The 20283-nt window shown below is 39.1% G+C and overlaps 1 protein-coding gene across 3 annotated transcripts in view; it reads left to right on the top strand.

The window, feature by feature from the left end:
• The window catches only part of slc8a1b (solute carrier family 8 member 1b), a 134416-nt gene that overhangs the window by 13889 nt on the left and 100244 nt on the right, over positions 1-20283 (top strand). For all 3 annotated transcript variants that reach the window (XM_013268467.3, XM_019366839.2, XM_019366840.2), the window contains exons 3-4: positions 1611-1775; positions 2494-3284. In XM_013268467.3, the coding sequence (XP_013123921.1) occupies positions 1611-1775; positions 2494-3284 (956 nt within the window). The remainder of the gene's footprint in view (positions 1-1610; positions 1776-2493; positions 3285-20283) is intronic.

The following is a 20283-nucleotide window of genomic DNA, read 5'->3' as shown; positions in this document are numbered from 1 at the left end:
GCATAGTGACTCTAACCAGCCCAATGAAGGAAGAATGGGCTGGGAGGTCAGTTCCTTCATCATAATTATGCAAATTCTCATGACCATTGATCAACAACCACTGATCAAGGCCCACTGATCAATGGCCATGAGTACCATTCACAGAGAGTTGGGGAATGGCTGCAATCACAGCATTGTAAGATGGAGGAATACGGTTTGAGCACAGGGTCAAGGAGGCCATTTACGTGAAAAGGGAAAGACCATCTCTGAATCGAGGAGGGGGCCTAAGGGTACATCTTTCATCCATCATATAAGATTGGGGAAACCTGCAGTCAGCTGAGACTGAAGAAGTCACTTGGATGAGTAACGAAACGTTTCTCCCACTGAAAACGCTACGTCCAGATGAACAGAATCAACTTTTGGAGACTTGTTCCCATATCTCAATGTCTTACTACCAAGTTTTGCAGAAGAAAAAATGCCTTCCTTAGTGTCGTATAAAACTCTTAACAGTTATAACTAAAGCAAATCAGACATATCTGTGAGAAGAGTCAGCTAGTAAAAACATAATTAAGCTGTCCTCATCCAAACACATGATGGAAAAGATAAGGTGCTAAGGTATGAGCGTGAAGAGTGTTCATGAGTAGTGTGTACCTCAAATCTGTATTACTGAATGACATTTTGCCATGCTAAACTATTGTTATGAAACATGCACAAATACCTTCTTAAGTATTGTCAGCTATTAATTTCCCGTTTTGACTATTATCTGATGCCTCATGTGAAGATGAAGTGCATCACACACATCTAATTAAATCTTCAGTACTGTGGAGTAGGTTGTGTTTATTTGCTACAGTTAATTTGGAGCCTGGTTGTGTCTTCTTCCGCATTTGAAATTTGCCCATGTTGTTATTGCTTGATGGCATTATAAAGAATCAGTGCTCCGTGAGTATATGAAGAACACTTTCATTTCATCTTCTGAAAAAAAATAAATCACTAAATTAAATTCAAATATGTTCCTGAGGGGAAAAAATAAGTATTTCTTGCCTTCCCGTTTAAAGAGACGAATGACATTTCATCAATAAAATGATTCTCTATGAAAAATGCAGTGTCAGTGAAAAACAGAATACTTCTTTATTCTGACAGCTACAAAATAAAGTGACATCCAAATACTGATGACTAATATATTACCTACCAATCGTTTGGGATCTGGTTCTGCTGCTTATCATGGTTACATGTAAAGTAAACCTTTGGAAATGTGAAAGCAAAAGTTTCAAGCAGAAAGAGCCAGTTCTTGACCTAAATTTGGCTGACAAGACAAATTATTTTAAGAATAAAACAGTGAGAACTGAGCTTTGAAACACTGACAGATAAAACCCTCACTGACCAGTGTCCAGTAGCACCCTTCTGTGCTTTGATTGACAGGTGGTATTGGACACCAACATGTGCACATGACTGGATTCATACAAACACTCGCTATTTGATTTCATGCTTGTTACTGTGTTCTCATCACATACGTGCAGTTTTCACTTGACCTTTGCGAGAAGAGCACCTAAAGAATTGATATATTGACAAAATCTTAAATGAGGTATACTGATTACTTCTTCCTTCCTTGCTTCTATTCCTTCTGTCTTAAGGTGGACATTGAGATGGATGGAAAGATGCTGAACTCTCATGGTGTTGACTTCCTTGATGGTCCACTGGGCTTAGATATAGATGAGAAGGACTTGGATGAAGAGGAAACACGGAGAGATATGGCCAAGATCCTGAAGGAGCTTAAACAGAAACATCCTGACAAAGAGGTTTGTAACAAAGTCAGAAATATATCTTGCTATTGCTGCTCTAGTTGCACAAAACCAAAAGTAATCTGCAATATATAAAACTACTGAGGTTTGCTTTCATTTTTACAGGGTCAGATCACCAGTCTGTTGCAGAATATTACATAAATTCTTAATAAATTCAGGCATTTCTATACATTTGCAAGTTAATTTCACACTTATGTATTGGTGAATATAGAAAATTAATAGGAAAACAAAGACATTTCTAAATAAAATATGCAGTATTTTCATTTGTTCTCTCACAAAGAAAATGCTGCAGACTTACTATTTACACAAAGATGAAATTTCTGAATTCTGAAAACATTTTCAAATAACATTTTTGGTCCTTCTACAAGAAAAAGGGTTTTGTGAAAGAGAACTAAGCGTTTGGCTTGGAATGTAATTTATATCTGTTTTTTTCCCAGACTGTGCTTGACATACTGTAAGTGTTTGACTCATTATAACTTTACTGCTATTTGACAGTTTCTTGTTCAGTAGTCATTGATGTGACACGTAGTTAGATCTTATTTATCCATACGAGCTTGATGAAACTCCACCACATTGGTTCAGTGACACAGCTTTTAAAAACATAAAATAGGATACTATTTCAGCAGTCTGGGAGTTGGGATTTATACCCCCAGGAAATCTACTATTAATGCATGTTGTTGCACTCTTTGTAGCTTTTTATATTTTCTCTTACCAGGTGGAGCAACTCATTGAGCTTGCCAACTACCAAGTCCTGAGCCAGCAGCAGAAGAGCCGTGCTTTCTATCGATGCCAGGCCACCCGACTGATGACAGGTGCTGGCAACATCCTGAAAAAACATGCTGCTGATCAAGCACGAAAGGCTGTGAGCATGCATGAGGTTCGCTCAGAAACTGGCGAAAACGATCCTGTCTCCAAAATCTTTTTTGAGCCCGGTTCTTACCAGTGTCTTGAGAACTGTGGCACAGTGGCAGTGAATGTGGTGCGGCGTGGCGGCGACCTGGGCAAGACGGTTTCTGTGGAGTACCGGACGGAAGATGGCACAGCCAACGCTGGCTCGGACTACGAGTTCACCGAGGGTGTAGTGGTTTTCAAGCCTGGCGAGACGATGAAGGAGGTCCGTGTGGGGATCATTGATGACGACATCTTTGAGGAGGATGAAAACTTCTTGATTCACCTTTCCAGTGTCAAGGTGTTGACATCAGAAGGCGAGGAACCTGAGGAGGGCGAGTCAGCTAATCACGTTGACTCAGTGGCCTGTCTCGGCATGCCATCCACAGCAACCGTTACCATCTTTGACGACGATCATGCCGGCATCTTTACGTTTGAGGAGCCCGTATGCCATGTCAGCGAGAGCGTTGGCATCATGGAGGTGAAGGTGCTGAGAACCTCAGGGGCTCGTGGCGTGGTCATGCTGCCATACAAGACGTTGGAAGGAACAGCACGAGGTGGTGGTGAAGACTTTGAAGACTCTCACGGCGTCCTGGAATTTCAAAACGATGAGATATTGTGAGTAACTTTGATCAGTCGCTCTTAAAATCATTAACTGATTTTCATGTAGATAATGATCAGCTTCACTGTCATTATCCTCATATTTTTCGTAATTGTTTATTATGCATTTTGTCAGTGTAATGTTGCAAATGTTATTGGTGATGAAGTGAAAAGGCGATGGTGTCAGTGCGATGTGGTGGTTGGGATGAGCAGTACGGTGGACTGCTCTCTCAGCACACAACAAAATCAACAATGCCCCACCCCCTCTATGCTTTTTGCCTTGTCTCTGTTTCCTACTTTGCCTTACTTATGCTCTTCTTTTATTTTCATCAGACTGTTCAAACCTCTGCCTTGGTCTCTGCCTTGGTCTCTGCCGTGCTGCGATGTTAGTCTTCTGTAGATTTTATTGATTTTTGCACTCTGTAGTTTGACTTATAAGTTCCAGTGCCGAGAAGTTGGGAAAGTGAATTATTTGTTGGGTGGTCGGTTGTTTGAATTTCAAGTAATTCGAATGTCAGAGCACTGAATTTGAATGAGATGCATTGAGGTTTCTTTGAGTAAGACATGCAGTGGAAAACAAAGAGGACGTAGACACTGGAAAAGGTACAAGAACTCAACAGACAGCAGGGAGCTGGAGAAATGCTAAGGAGGGACATCTATCTAGTCAACTTAATTTAGATACACAAAAGATTTAAAAAAAAAAAAAAACAGTTGCCCTTTTAGGTGGCTTAATAATGTGTGAGAACATCCCAGAACAAACCACTCACAAAGCCAGCTTGAAGTTTATTTGTCATCTTTCTTGGTTGAAAAGGGCACTCCTCTGGAGCTCCATTTGGAGATCCCTGCTGTGAAATAAGAGCGGCACAGTTTAAAGCTCTTCTCAACCCAATGCTTAAAATCTGATGGTGACTCATGGTGAGGTTTGTGATGGCTATTTGACCACATTTGAAGAGGACTTTTACCACACTGTTGATTTTGCTCACGGCCAGCTGCAGTAGTCGTCATCCTGACCCACACCAAGTGTGGGAAATTAGCTCCAGCTGTCAGTCTAATGTTTGTATAATACTCGTCAATATGCTTTGTAACTGAAGATAATTCCACAGTCTTCTTTTCTCGTGTACAATTACCATTATAATGAATTTGTTTTGTTTTTTTGCCAAAACATTAGATGACATGCTGACTCAAAGACTGACTCAGACATTGACAGTACAACTGTACAACTGTACAGCTGATACAGGTAAATGGTATTGTACTTAGACTGTAGCCTTGTATGTTAGTCTCCTAACAGCTGTTTTACCTTGTTAAGAGTAAATATCAAGCTCATCGTATCATTATGTTGTTCAGACTTTATTATGGTGATTCCTGGCCAGTTTTGGTGCTCGGTGTGATATTAGTTTTGCTCTGGATTACAGTTTCATATACATTTGTTGTCCTTGTAACTGTGATTGACTTGAATCTTATGTCTTTAATGAACACACGTGCTTTGTTAGAATGCAGTCATTCAGTGTTGCAGATAACTAAAGTGCCTACACACATGCACTCCTGTAGCTGTATACATGTAAAACTCAATGTCTGTTGGTGTTTATAATAGGAGCCCTGTATTGTGTATTTCCCATCAAACACACAGTAAGGTGAAATACTCTTGCAAATTATCATTTCTGGGCATTATTGTGTCCTGTAAGGCTGTTGGGCTTGTAGCTTTAGCGAGATATATACCCTGTAACATACTACAGCAGTTTACCTTGTTGCCCTTTAGGCATTATGTTTATTTATGGGAGCTGTGATCATCCCTAATTATCATCACATGTTACCAGCTGTAAAACAACCGTCATTTAAATGTCCACACCATCACTGTTTCATTGACCACTCAATCTATCCCAGTATAGCAACTGGAATGAGGCTGAAGTAACTGATACTGAGTATACTGATGAAATGATTTCACTAAATCAACTGTACTGCTTCCTTGGAAAATGGATTTCTGACCTATAAATCAGACGTTAAGAGTGTTTAGTTAGTGACTCTTTGCCCATACTGTTTATCTTAGCTTTTCTGGCTGTGGAGGAGGTTCTTTATCTTCACAGAGAGCATGAGCACGACTGTGAACTGCTGCTGGTGTGGTCTCATAATAAGTAAATGAGATTTTAAAGCTGATATTGAACTACAGGAATAAACTGTACTTGACTTTGTTTAGCAGTGCGGAAAGAGATGGAAAGCACTGTGCTCTTTTAGCTGGCTGGCTTCAGTTGTTGGTTACTGTAATTTGCCTTGGAAACCAAAAGTTTGCTTACAGTGCTTGTTTAGAAATGTTCAGTTTGTATGAGAGATGGACATTAAACAAAGTGTGCTGCCATAATGAATGAATAGGAGAGACGCTGTCTTAGTAACAGTAGTCTTAAACTCTTTCTGTGTCAGCCTCTACTGTTTTAGGTCAGATTTGAAGCAGATGTCTGCAGGACTTGCTTTTTCAGCCTGTGGCAGACAGAATAGTTTCCACAGCTTATAGCGCTTACAGCCAGGAATAAGTGGGTTTTAATAATACTTTGTCCAAATCAAATGATGGACTGTACTTCCGGCTATCATGGTTACTGTGTGTGTGTGTGTGTATGCTTGTGTGTATATGTGTGTTTCTTTAGGGGAAGACTGAGTTGCTAAGTGATGACTGTAGACTACAGGAGATGTGCCTGAAGTGAAAAGTATTCTAAACATGCCACAAATGTGATCTATATTATGTAGAAGCCATTTTGCTATTGGGAAATCAGGGGTTTGATTCCCAGACAAGTCCTTTAACCACTTGGGGAGTAAGTGTGCCTATAACTCATCTGTGGTGACTTTTTTATATGAATAAGTTAAAACTGTAGGTGCTAAATCAAAAGGAAACCCCAAAGCATGATAAATAATAATAATAGAGAGACCAAAAATTAAGACTTCATGTCATGGTGAGCGATAGAATATTTGTAATATTAACAGTAATTTAACCAAAACTAGAGCTTTCATTTAAGAATAACACACATGACTGCAACATGGTAACTTAATTTGTGCACATTCATAAATCTTACTTAAAGTATTTTAACTATGTGGTTTAATACTTCAGTGTACCATCCTTCTTTCCAAGCCTCGGAGTCAAGCAGTTGGTGCGTATAAAAAGGAGGATGCTACACTGTGCCTTGTCTTCTGGATAAAGTTTCACGCCTTTAATGTGATGCGGGTTAAAAATAGCTGCTCTGGATATATGGCCAGAAACTGGTTATGCTGTTGCAAGCACAGCAAAGGAACTAAACTTTTAAGGACAGATACATGTAACGAATAACATGGTAACGAATAGTAACAACAACTTACCGTTCCATACCATTTATGGCCCTAATTATTTTGCAACACTTGTCCCATGCTGGGCTTTTTTAGAAAATATGCATTCCCACAGAAATACACAGTGTAAGTCAGAAATGAGCCATTGGGGCCCTGACATGTCCCTTTAGGGAAAAGTATTGAACGATTTTGCTGAGAAAAAAGAAATTACAAAATAGCTGATCTAAATATGATTGCCTCGAGGCTGACTCTACCCTGATTCTGTTTTCTCTGACAGAAGAGAGGGAATGAGGCAGGGGTGGTACTGTGAGGAGAGAGATTAGTGTGAATGGAGGCAGTGATGGGAGTGTGGTGCGATGGACGGAGGAGGGAGTGAGAAAGAGAAAAGTTGTAGTTCTCTAAAGTTGAGGTAATTTTCTATACGTACTAGCCCCTGCCTTTTTTTTCTCCAATTTTCTTTTTCACCCCTTTGTATCTCTGTGTCTGAAAGAGGACCCGTGCAATTTGTCTCCAGAGTAGCTTGTGAGGTCTTGCCTAGTGTGTTTTGTGAAAGACGGAAATGTACATGGTTGTGCTTGTGTGTGTGTTTGTGTGAGAGAGAACAATAGGAAGAGCACATAGACAACACCACATCCAGTGCTCAGTGCTGTCAAATTACCTCTCTACCAGCTCAGTGCTGCACATTTGGGTTTGTGTGGGTGTACTTTGCTATCCACCTTGTGGTTTAATGTGCCAATACAGATGCTTGAATTTACCAGCTGTGACATTGACACTGGTATTGTTTTCACTTTGTAGGTCTGTCTATCCATCATCATGACAAGATGTTGCTGGAATTACCACAATGATGGTTTTGAGCCCTTGGGAGATGTTTATTTGTCTGTCTCTATGCAGATTTTGCCATAATAATAGTATTGCAAGATACAGTGATGAAGGTTTCTAAGTGTAAACAGGATGTAGTCAAAGAACTTCTTGGGAGGCAGTAATTTAAAGTACTACTACTAGGGCTGCAACAACTCATCGAGTAACTCAAATAACTCTATTACAAAAATCCTTGGGCCAAATTCTTTGCTTCAGTGCTTCATTTAATCCATGTAAGCGTTTCTACTACATCTGTAACTAAAATCAGACCTGCAGTGGAAATGTATTTAGGAGTGTGCATATGAATAAAACCTAGTACAACATTAACCTCAAGCAGCCCCACAAAAAGACTGATAGCACAAGCCAAAGTGAGGATGATGTCGTCATTGTTTAGAATGGAGTCTGTCTACACAGACAGCAAAGAGGCGGAGCCATCAAGGTGAGCGTAGGTGGAGTGAAAGAAAGAATGCTTCTAGTATCCAAAACTACACCATTAAAACCTTTACTTGGAAAAAGCAGATGGAAGTCCCTCATCAAACAATCTGATTAGCAAGTGAACTGCTTCCACCCACAGCTGTTTGTTTTGTGTGGCAAGAAATCTACAAGAAGCTACAATAAATCACATAAATGCCAAGTTTTTAAACTGTTTTTCTGTATATGCCTGAATTTCCACTGCTATTGTACTGCATACATGCTATTATAAACTAGTATCATAACACCTGTCTTATGATGAGCAGTTTTATCCAGAGCACCTTCCAGCAGTCTAAGTGGCTCTATTTTTATTATAGATGATCCTGATGGAATTGGCAGACTACTTAATGCAAACTGGGCCAGCAATTCAGTTTTTCTAAAGCTTGTCATTGAAACAGTATTTTTAGAAAATGGAAAGGGCAGTCAGGTTTGATATTATATAGTAAAATTTATAGGAAAAAAGTACAATCAGCCCACACTGTGTGGTTCATTAGTAATCAGCAAAGCAGTGTTTCCAAGAGAGCGAGCCCTCGTTTCACATACCATCATACTGAGGTCAAAAAGTTGAGTAAACAGAGCATGCAGGTGAATATGTGCAATGACATACGAATTTGGAAAAACATGCATACTTACACATCTAAGCAAACTGGTGGTGCACACACTTCTACAGAAACGCAACATCAGTTGTTTTGCTGTGCAATCAAGTCACTTTTTGACCCCGCGAGGGAGCAAATATATGCACACATAGATACATACCAATTATGCAATTTCCATAAACAGGCAGCAAGTGGAGAAACATGGTGCAGTTGAGAATCAAATTAGGCTCCCTCCTACACTCACACACACATGCATACACACGATGAGCAGACTGGGAGTTCACACTCTAATAACCAGGACAGATTGGCCTTTTGAGATGCATGGTTAGAAGCTATAGAAATGTGGGATGTGTCTGTGTGTTTTTATGAGTAGGCCTGTGTGCTTTTTAAAAATACATTCAGATGGTAAAGAAATGTGATTCTTTTAACATTTTGCTTGTCATCAAGGTTCGATTTGATCAAGGTTTACTTGTAAGATTCACGGTAGCATCGATATAGATTTCATTGTTCCCTTACTTGAACTGTTTCTCTTCGCTCAAGAGAACCGCTTCAGAGTAAAATGTATATTTTAAATGTTTCGTCAAGTTTACAAAAAAGAAAATCCTAAATGAGAACCACATAATAAAAAAAAAACACTTGGCTAACACCTGCAGATCATCAAACTGTCTCCATCTTTTCATTAACAGTTTGCATAGTTCCTAAACCTCCAGCATGCATGATGTAATTGTATCATTAAAAAATGCACATGCCAATAAACAAACAGACATATTTATGGACACGCATACATTTGAATACTGGTGGTAATGAGGCTTGATGGGGTTTGTAGGTCACATGCATGGACCCATACACATTGCACCCTTCTGTCAGAGCAGTACCATTAGTGAAAATTTCTGAATTAATTAGTAGAGGAAGATAACAAGTGTTGTGGGAGAGCACTTTTTTTTTCCACTTAAGGACGGATGATTAAAACTATGTATGTGTGTGTGCGTTGGCTGAGTCTATGCGGTGTCTGTGCAGTGTTCCGTATTTGTTTTAATAAATTCCTCTGTTGCTCTGGACAATGAAGCAAAGTGTGAAACAATATCTGCTTGAATCTTTTTCCTCCTTACATCTACACACATTCAACACAGACACACAAACAAGCGTGCACTTTATGAGGTGTGAAGTCTGTGTTCTCGTGTTACAGAGTACATTGTTATCGCACCTCTCAAGGTAGGAGACACCTGTGATCTTGCGTGCGCTTTTTACCGTGTATGTATTTGACTTCAGCTTGGAAATGATTTTGTTTCTAATGCTTAAACGACTGGAGTAGTAAACTGACTGAAACAAATCACCTCCTATTGTGTGAAATTCAATCATTTTTCGCTTGCCATTTTCTGGTAACACCTTGACACGTGTTTAGATGATAGACTGTATATAAAGGATGAATGTAGCCGTAACGCTGTTGCACATTTGCTCTGGATTTTGCCTCAGTGTTAGCACTGCTGATGTCATCTCATTTGTTTTTTTGGCGCTGGAAATCACCCTGATTGCAGTGTTAAGCTAGCAAACTTAGTTAGCAAGCTACATCCATAAACTGGTGCATATGCAGTGCAGACTCTGCTAATTAGTGCTATGTAGCAGACTAATAAAACACTTAACAAAGCTGAATTTTATTGGAAAGGCCGTACCACACAGCAGGCTATTATCAGATAAATCCACTAAAAATGTTCCACCAAAACCACAAACATGGTTGAGAGTTCCAGTTCTGTGACTTATTTTTTGGATGACTTACTGACTAATTTAAAAAATTAGTATCTTTAACGGATGATTAAGATCATTGCTGCAGTCACATGAAGGCACAAGCATAGGGAAAAAGTGTCGGAAACATGTAGCAAATGAGGAGAGAGTCTCAAGAGTGACATCATATCTTGGCGTTTTTTCACCCTACTTTCCACAAAATCAGCTTTTATCTCCGGCAGGCTGCCACAGTCTTTCTCATGAAGGAGAGCACAATCAATGTTTCAGAATCCTTTGTCAAGCTCATTACGCTAACTCATAAGCGGTTGCTTTGTTTACTGTATATACCTCTAAATCATTGCCAAGCTATTGCTCACATGGAAAAACACACATCATTTTAGATGGACACTCATAAACATAATGAGGGAACTGGACCGCACTGAAATATGCCATTTCCACTTGTACTGCATGATTATTTGGGATATACAAGTGTGACAATTAGGCTCTTCAGTCTTTTTTGTATACCGAATAACAGAAAAAAGTGGAAGAGAGTGCAAGCGAAAGGGGTGAGGACAAGGGAGGGCAGGTCAGCAGCTTGACAAATGAGCCCTAACCAGCTGCCTCCACAAAACACTATTGCCTTGGCAACGGCGGGGATGGAGAGAGAGAGAGTGAGAGGGGGAGAGAGAGATACTCAGAGACATAAAGGGAGTAAGAGAGTGATAAAAGACATGAGAGTGAGAAAGATGGGAAAGAGGTTGGTCTGGGGTAAAGAGATAAAGAGCAGAGGCATAGACTAAGAAGCCAGATGGGAAACGATATTTTCTCATTTATTCTTACAGCTGCCAGATGTGGCTTCTAATTGTGTTGTTTGAATTTTGTGATTATAATCTATCAGCGCAAACTTTGCACTGTTTTTTAGCTGCTAAACAAGAACTTGATGCACTATTGCAACACACTCAGCTCATGAATATGTATTTTAGCAGTTTTAGGATACAGGGAATTGTGCAGTTGTTCTAGTTTTAACAAAAGCTATTAGAAGTTTTTATGAGTAGATCTATGTAAAATGATGTCACAATACATCACCAACCATTCTTGAATTACAGCTTTCACTTACTTGCCCTCCAACTTTTTTGTTATCCCTCTGGCAAATATAGCTGCAACTGATTGTGTCACATCTTCCATTCACAAGTTTGCCAACTAACACATTCAGCTACAAGGAACAGCACTTCCACTGAACAGCCACTCCCTTTACCCTGTGATGACTCGGTTGAGATCCACTGCACACTCTAAGAATTCAAGCACTTAAACATGTATAGGCATCTACCGATACCAAGTCCAGGACAAAACACTGAAAGTGATGCTTTTGAGCTCACAAACACGCAGTGCTGTTTTCACAGTAAAGAATTTCAAGAGGGATGTGACTCTTAATGAATTAATCCCTACAACAAAGCGGGAACTGAGGCATTTGCTTTGAGGTGGTGGTTTTAACATGAGAGCATTCTGCTTTTAAGTCAGTCTGGTCACTTGCTTGGCACATACACTACCTATTTTAGGTATCGTGAGCCATTTATAAACCTGTGGCATCACTGTGTATATGGTGTAGCTCTTCACTTGGTGCTTATCCTTATGAAAGAGGGGCTTTAATAAGAGCACTGGCGTATTCCCTGGTCTGTCTGGCTGTCTCCACTAAGTAGTTCTAATGGATGACTATGAGCAGGCTAATGCTATTATGTTGATTTTAATTTTTTGGCGAGCGGGGTCTGTGATATTGGAACTGAATCCCACTGGGTTATTTATTCTTCGCGTTAGTCGCAGAGGAATCGCTGAGGTCGGAAGATTGCCAAATGTGTGTTGTATGTATATGAACTTGACAGGTTAAGTGAAAAGGATCATTGTTGTTTATACCATGGGATATTTCGGTTGTGTGTGTTAAACTTTGTGTGTGAGCGTTCTTTGTCAGCCTGCCACAGCCAAAGATGGATATAACCTCCGTGTCTGAAAAGTGAAGTCATTGCATTGCGTTATTTTTACTGGCCAGCAGAGGGCGACTCATGTGGTTGCAAACAACACTTCAGTTTGTATAGAAATCTGTGCAAGAGCAGTACTCTGATCCCTTTCTCTGTGACGTTGGTAAACATGGGTTTCTGCGTTTAATTACTAGATTTAGTTCATTTTCAGCAATATTCTCATCATTAGTCTTTCTGAGTAGCATTTGCGTGTCTTCCCTGTGCTTGTGTAGGTTTCCTTAGGGGGCTCATGCTATCACAAACATGTTCAGTTACTTCACCTATCACTCTGTTCTTCATGAAGGTATTGGCTTACATTTTCTGCACAGTGGCTTCCTACTGCATCATAATGTGTAGGACAAGTTAAATCCAAAGGATCAGTTTCACTACGGGAATCAATAAAGGATATATTACCCTCATACAATTTGATCACCAGAGTGGCTTTAAATCCAAATCTCCAGATTCAGTGGGCAGTTACTTTTGGGTTAAATTTGCCCTGCATGTCATGCGTTTTGAAGACATGCAGTGTTCAGCAGGAAAACCGAATAGGAAAGAGTTTAAGCCTTTAATAGTTGTAAGGATACAAAAACCTGCCAAAGGAGAGCTTCCCCAAATCCCCAATTATTTAGCAAAGGCCTCTTCTCTGTATGATCAGTATAACCTGTATGGCCAATAATCACACCTCTACATAATTTTTTTCATTTTAAATACAACTTTGAACAAGTTCAGCAAGGAAAACAGTATTTTTTAGAATCTAAAGTTAGTTCACATTCCTTTTCATTTAAAACCAAAAGCAAGCACATATGGCATCCTTCTGTTTAGTGAGAGCTTAATTAAAACATTACAACAGGACAGGTCAGGTATAGGTCTCAGTTTTACTACTAGGATTTGGGGTTTGCTGGTTGAAAGGGGCTTGGTTTAATGCTTGCACTGCCTTTTGTGTAAAAGACATTAACCCAAAGCAAAGCATTTCTTTGTTTTACAAGAAGTTGGGAAGACAGACTGTGTGTGTGTGTGTATGTGTAGGTGTGTGTGTGTGTGTGTGAGAGAGAGAGAGAGAGAGAGAGAGAGAGAGAGAGAGGCAGAGAGAGAAAGCGAGATCATGCATGTTTTTAATTTGTCCATTAACACCTGCTCCATATGCAGAACACGCCGTCTCTATGTGTTCTTTTTTTCTTCCACTTCTTTTTTCTCAGCATGCCGTTCTCTTAGTGCAGTGTTGCTGCGGGTAACCACGATAATGGCTGGTGCAGTATGTGGTCAAATGCTGCCAGTTGTAGTAAAAGCTCAGACTATTTCACGCTCTGATGAGTCTCTCTTTCCATCGCTCTCTCTCTTTTTGTGTGCCACTTATTGCGGTGCACACAGAGAAAGTGAAGAGTATAGAGGGAAGGGGAGAGAGCAAGAGATCAATGGATGTATAGAAGAAAAGTTCACAAATAAAGGACCATAGAGAAATGAATGGAGGACAGTGAGAAAAGGTGAAAGGAGAGTGCTAACAAGAGCTCACATTGTGAAAAACAAGGACAAAACTTGACAAATATACTTGAAACAAACTGCAGGACCACAAAATAATGTTGTGAAAGATAAAAGTGCACTTTTCTGCTACCTCCATCTCATCCTCATCCGTACTAAATTCCCCGTATCTCTTAATCCAGTGTATCACTATCTTAATTCATAATATAACTATTACATGCACTCATCTTTAACATGTCTAACAATAATAGTAATGATGACAAATGTGATTGTGCAAATGTATGAACCATAACAAAAAAGCGTTGGTTTTGTGCTATCTAAGTTACCTTAGGCCTGAGTCACACAGACCTGGAGACCTGTCAGTGACCCCTAGCAATCATCAGGAACCATGGAGCCATAGTGTTTGTTGCAGTAGGAAAAAATTTTAAAGGTCATTGTTCTTCATTTCTTGTTTCCTTAGCATTTTTTCACATTCAGGTTTAACTCCAGTCCACCCAGCAGTTGGTGAGTGTGTGTCTTCTATACAAAGTATAGTAACTTCTGCAGTCTGCTAACAAGGAAAGAAATCACAAGGATATTTTTGGTGCAGTGCCCTCATTGTGACAAGTTTCGCCTGGCAACAGCCAGCAACCTCCAGCAACCACTCACCAACCAGTCAGGGAATATGCGTTTTTCCTACACAGCACAGGTTGCCAGGAAGTTGCTGAGTATATGACCCAGACCTTAGCTAGCTCTGATTTGATTCTAGAAATTGCCACTTGGTCTATCTAGCACTTTTTCCAGACTTACATATTTAATCACAGTCTAATTGCAATTAATTATTTGTTAAGACAGTGGCGATAATCAGAATGAATTTATGTTTTATCCTGATATGAGGCTGACTTTTGTGATTTCAAGTATATTGTAACATCTATTGCCTTGACATGTTTTCACTAGGATTCATGATTCCCAGAGGATTAATCATGATCTCCAGTATCACCTGCTTGTACCTCACTTGATCCTTTTTTTTCATTGTGATGAAGAGAGATGTGAGCTTGCAGTGAGATCCACCAATAAATCTGTTACAATATAATCACACATGATAGCTTATGGATTCTTGGCTGGAATTCTGTTCTGTCTCCCTCTGTACAATTCCCATATCTTTTTTTTCCTGCAAAGATTCTCAAGTAATCAAAGTGATGGAGTATCTAGAAGTACTTTTTGACTGTCTCTGAAACATGTCTTTTTCTTTCTTTCTCCTTTCCTTTGCTCGCACCCTGTGTAAACCACTTTCTGTTTACAACATGTTGACATAGCCAACATAGTTTTGGTCAGTTAGCAACAAGGGGGAACTTTCCCAAAAAAGGATTAGACTATGTTTGGCCACACTGGACTAACATTGGTACAGATGTGGTAAATGATGTAAGGAGTCCAGCGGCTGGCTGCAGACTGGTATGTTAATGTGCAAATCACTGTTTTCCATTTGATAGAATGTTTCAATAAGTGTTGAAATATATAAAAGGAATTTTAAACAATGGCAAGATATCGAAAAGTGGAAATCAAATTCGCCTTCTAATATTGTCCAAAAACAAGGGACTCTTTTAATTATATGCCATTTTTAATTAGTGGAAAACAGTTATCTGTGCTCATCTTTTAATATGTAATTCTTTGTTGAGTGAAAAAAATGAATAATAACCCAATGATAAAATGTATTCCCAATGACCAGGTGTTGTAAAGGGGTGGCCTTGGAATTGTGGCATCATACCAATACCTGTCCTACTGAGGAGGTAATCTCCCATATGCTATAAGTGCTCCAGCTTCGAGCAGCTGAATGTAGAAAAAAAGAAAATGGTAGTTTCTGGGGAAAGGAAAGCTTGTCCTGTATGCCCTTGTGTGAAGAAAAATAATAAGTGAGAAAATCCACTTAGAGGAGGACAAGTTCAACACTTAAGAGCCACCTTCTTCTTTCACTGCTCAGATGGAAGCAAACTGTTTTTTTCTCGTATTTCACTTAGACTCTAGAACAGGTTTTCTGTTAATGAGCGCAGCAGAGATGTATGTGGCAATGCAGTTGAGCAACAGGCAAAGGGTGGAAAATGAGGAAAAGTCTGCATACTCAACTTAGCAGACAATATCTAACACAAAGCCATTAAAATTTTAAATTGTAACATGCAATCTTTAAACTATGAACTACTATCTGTAGAGAACATTGTTCAATCTTACTTAAGATTGTTTATTTTTGATCTAAAATGATTAGATGACTACAGCCGCAAAAATTGTAAAAATAATTGACTGTAAAAATTTGGGAAATTTTATTGTCGACGCGTCATACAATAATATATATATTTTGATTTGATTTGAATACCACGTAATGTGTTTTTGTAACTGCAATACACTACAGGAAGCTATGGCGGCAGTATGACCCCTATCGTCTGCCAAGGCTACACTTAGTACTAAAGAAGAAGAACGCAGTGCGAACGGCAAAACAGAAGAATGAGAGAAAATGTAAATGGAAAACTGTGAAAGCATTTGAAGAACTCTCTGAATGGCTCCGTTTTAGAGAGTTAAGTTACTGCGTTGCGTTGATACCTTGTTCATGTTAATGTTTGTACAATATGTTAGCTTACCTGTCGGAAATTCTCACTATGATGCTAGCTAAGCAAACACCATTTCAGTTTTGTTAGCTAATGAGTGAAATATGATAATGAAACATTGAACAGGTTTTCTTTTTGTTTTTTCTCAAATATTAGCGTTTATTCTGAATAATGAACCTCTTCCACCTGACGCGAGGTAGTTAATCTGTGCGTTGGACCATATCAGTAATTAATAATATATGTAATCAGTTAAACCGTTTAACTGGCACTGAACACTACACCATCTGAGAAACTATGATATACAACGAAATTTGTGATTAGTAACGGTCTTTTTTATGTTTTGTTCTGCTTTACTAGATTGCTTTCTGTCATGACTTCAGCAATCTTTAGCATGTTATCAGCAGCTGGGAACATCATCTCAAAGATAAGAGCAAGCCTCACTCCAGATCATGTCCACTGCTATCGTGAATTCATGAACTTAATCATCAGTAAACTTTTAAAACTTGGATTGGGCGGAAAAAAAGAAGTCTTATTTGAACTTATGGACAGAAGCCATTTTTATAGTTTCCTATTTGGACTTTTTTTGTTTAAATACTATTAAAACTTTCATTTGTATTACTTGATATTTTTATTTATTTAATTTTTATTCTGATGGTCTTATTGAGTAATGTTAAAAAACACATTTTATTATTTTCAAAATTATGTTTCCTGGATCATTATTTAAATTTTCTGTTAAGCAAACCACAAACAGTGGTGCACCTAGTTAGTGTGACTGTGATGTTTGTCTCTGTACAGTACAAAGAAGACGTAAAACCCTGTGTGATTAAAGTAAACAAAAATGTCTAAGGACAAACTGAGCTGAGATAACCAAGTGAAAGTTAAACTGATTTATGGTGCTTAGTGGCCCATATCACTGCAACAGATTTGATGCAAGAGAGTGAATCTTGCCTGGAGCTTAGCTTGAATATATATCTGATAGCAGTCGCACTGAGGATAGTCACACACACTCACAGCCACAGTTCTGCTCTTCTGATAGCTGCATGGAGAGAAAAGACACAGACCATGCTCCCTAGTAATGTGCACTGCTAGACAGGCACACATACACACACACACGTACACACACACACACACCCTCAAACACACACTCTTGCTGCAGCAGCTGCAGTGTTAGCTAATCTGTACAGGCTCTAGTGTGCAGAATCCTGGGCTTACAGAGATCTGATACCAATTCATCTGTCTCTCTTTTTCATCTCTTTCTCTGACTGTGTCTTTCTGTAGTGTTCAAAGCTGTAAATATATTACATCCCCATGGCCTCTAACTGAAACGGGCTGATCAGGAGAATCCAGGCTCTGTTCTTTGATTGATTTCACCTATTAAATCTGTTCAGTCATGAGCTGGGATTTAGATAAAGGGGAGGAGGGAGCTTAAAGATTTGAAAGCCATGCGGGGAAGCAAAATCTCAGATTTTGCATTTATCACGTTACCTTTTCAGATTAAAAGCTTCTGTCTGCATTTGTAGAAGAGTGCTATTTACTTTCCTATAGGAGGTTTAAATGGTTTGCAATGAATAATAATGATAAAAAAAACACCAGTATTCTCACAGTTTGGAAGAAAATTTGCTGTACAGCAATCCTGGATTGAGGGGTTTAACAAATAATATTCCTTGATGGTGGAAAAGCCTTGTCATACCACTAGATGAATTTTCCATGTAATCTATGATGACAAGATGTCCTAGTTTGCCAGGGACGGTGTCTGGATTTTGTGCTCGGACTCAGACAAGCCTAGAAACACAGCCTCGTATCTGAAAAAGTTGGATGCTGTGTAAAGCTATTAATAAAAATGGAATTTAGGCCATATATTTAATTGAAAATATTAAAGACAGCATTTTAAATATTATTTTGGGGGAAAACATACAGTTAAATTTGAATTCTTCCTTTTATGACAACTTTTCTCTTACTCTCATTACACTCATTGACACATTCAGGCATCAAACTGCAGGTCTTTATCCAAAAACTGAAAATGCATTGATGAAGTGCAGAATAACTGAAGTGTAACCAGACTGCTTTTGGTTGCACTTCAGTTTCCAGTCCAATTAATTGCTCTCATGCACACAAGGTGACAAAAGTGGTAAGTGATGTGAGTGAGGAGTGTGTGTGTTAGAGAACGAGTGACTGTTAGATGAGCCAAACAAATCTTTGACTTTGTGCCAAAATGTCTGGTGACCTCAGTTACACTCAGACTTAACAGATGTGGATTGCGGCGATAAACCTAAGGCAGGAAGACTCCCTCCTTCCACTGTGCCTTTCTGTTTGCGCTTGAAGCTTTTTAATGACTTTAACAAACATTTGAATCGTATAAAAGGCGTGTAATTAGCCACGAGTCACATGCACATGCTGTTTCTGTATCCTGAAGTATGACATCCCAGAAAGGGTTTGGCCTGGCAGCAAGAGGAGGCTTTAATTTAATCCCATATGGTGCAAAACACTTAAATCCTAAGCCAAAAGTAGAAGGTAAGCAAACCATATTCACAATTAAAGCTCAAGACCTAAGAGTAGTAATATCACTCCCTCTATGAAGCTATAGCTAGAAACTAGCTATCATAGCTAATTAATGTAATTGTTTATGTTAAGTAGTTTAAACTTAAGGGAAAAAATCCACAAAGTGTGGCTTTGCTGAGCTATATTTGTGTCATCTAACATATACCACAATAGCAGAATTGATTCTTTAACCTAATCTTTACAAGAACCAATAACAAAGTAATGCTAAAAGAAACCGAGATGAATATAACCATCGTGGCATTTGGAGACCTTTGGCCACAGTGTTGTGTGTCACATCTGTGTGTTGTGATGTGACACTGAGAGCTTTTTTTTCTGTCATCGCTGTTGCCCTTAAGCTGGTTTTCAAACTGTGAAGTGTACAAAACACTGTAGAGAAGATTTGTATGGATATAATTGTGTGTGTGTGTGTGTGTGTAAAAAAAAAAAACACTGGCAGTATACTTTCTGTGGTTTTGTGGCTCTGTTAAAAGCTAGTTTGTGTGTCAGGTTTACTGGAAGTAAACATTTCCACATCTTTGAGCGAGAGTAAAAGTGGGACCCTGTTAAGTCAAATTAACAATTTGCCATCAGCTTAAACACCGACCTGACAAGTAGGTTTTTTGCGACTGAGGGAGAATGAGCATTTGCCATACTTTTTTTAAATGTGTGTGTGTGTGGTATATATCCATAATGCATGTGTGTAATAATGCAACAGATAACTCTTTATGTCATTTTGGGTCCTCTGGGATCTGACCTCACTGAGTTCTCCCGCGATCCCTGGAAAAAGAATGTAATTCGGGAATTCCAGCTGGGATTTCCCTTGCAGTTTTTCCCAACCTGGAATCTAATAGTGCAGATTAAGCAGTAGGATTTGGTGTGTATGACTACTACCTTAATGCCTCAATATTACAGTGAGCTGTCATAATTTAGCACTGTGTGGTTCTCATAGGAACTTAATCTAAGTTTGAGGCTGACAGTCTATTGCTTGTATCATGTGTAAGGTGTTGAATCTCAGTGTTCAACCTCTGCAGTGAGGTGGGATGCTACAATAGAATCTCTACACAGTTTGTTAAGGTGCATTTTGTGCATTTAGAATCACAAAGCATGAGTATACAGAGAGGATCTATGCAGGCACAGGGAAAACATGCAGCTCCTCACAGAAAAACCCTACCTGACCGGGAATTCAACCCAGGATTGTCTTGTCGAAGGTCAGAGCCACCCCCTTTTTGAAATTGATAGATATCCTTTTTCCCTGTGGTTCCTGTCTTAAGATGAAGGTATTTGAACATATGGGTGTCTCCAAGTTTGTTAAGAGTTATTACAGGTCTTTAATAAAATGAGTGGTAACCGATGCAGACCGGACTCTAGAAAAGCTTGTGGCAGCTCATGATTAAGAGAAATGAGGTTATTGAGAGTTTAACGATAACAAATGATCCATGAGAAGAGAAATGGAGGAGAAGCTGCTGACATTCAA

The sequence above is a fragment of the Oreochromis niloticus genome, linkage group LG13 (assembly GCF_001858045.2).
Source record: "Oreochromis niloticus isolate F11D_XX linkage group LG13, O_niloticus_UMD_NMBU, whole genome shotgun sequence".
Classification (NCBI taxonomy): domain Eukaryota; kingdom Metazoa; phylum Chordata; class Actinopteri; order Cichliformes; family Cichlidae; genus Oreochromis; species Oreochromis niloticus.
Note: the sequence above shows the minus strand (reverse complement) of the source record. Positions and strands in the feature narration are given on the sequence as shown.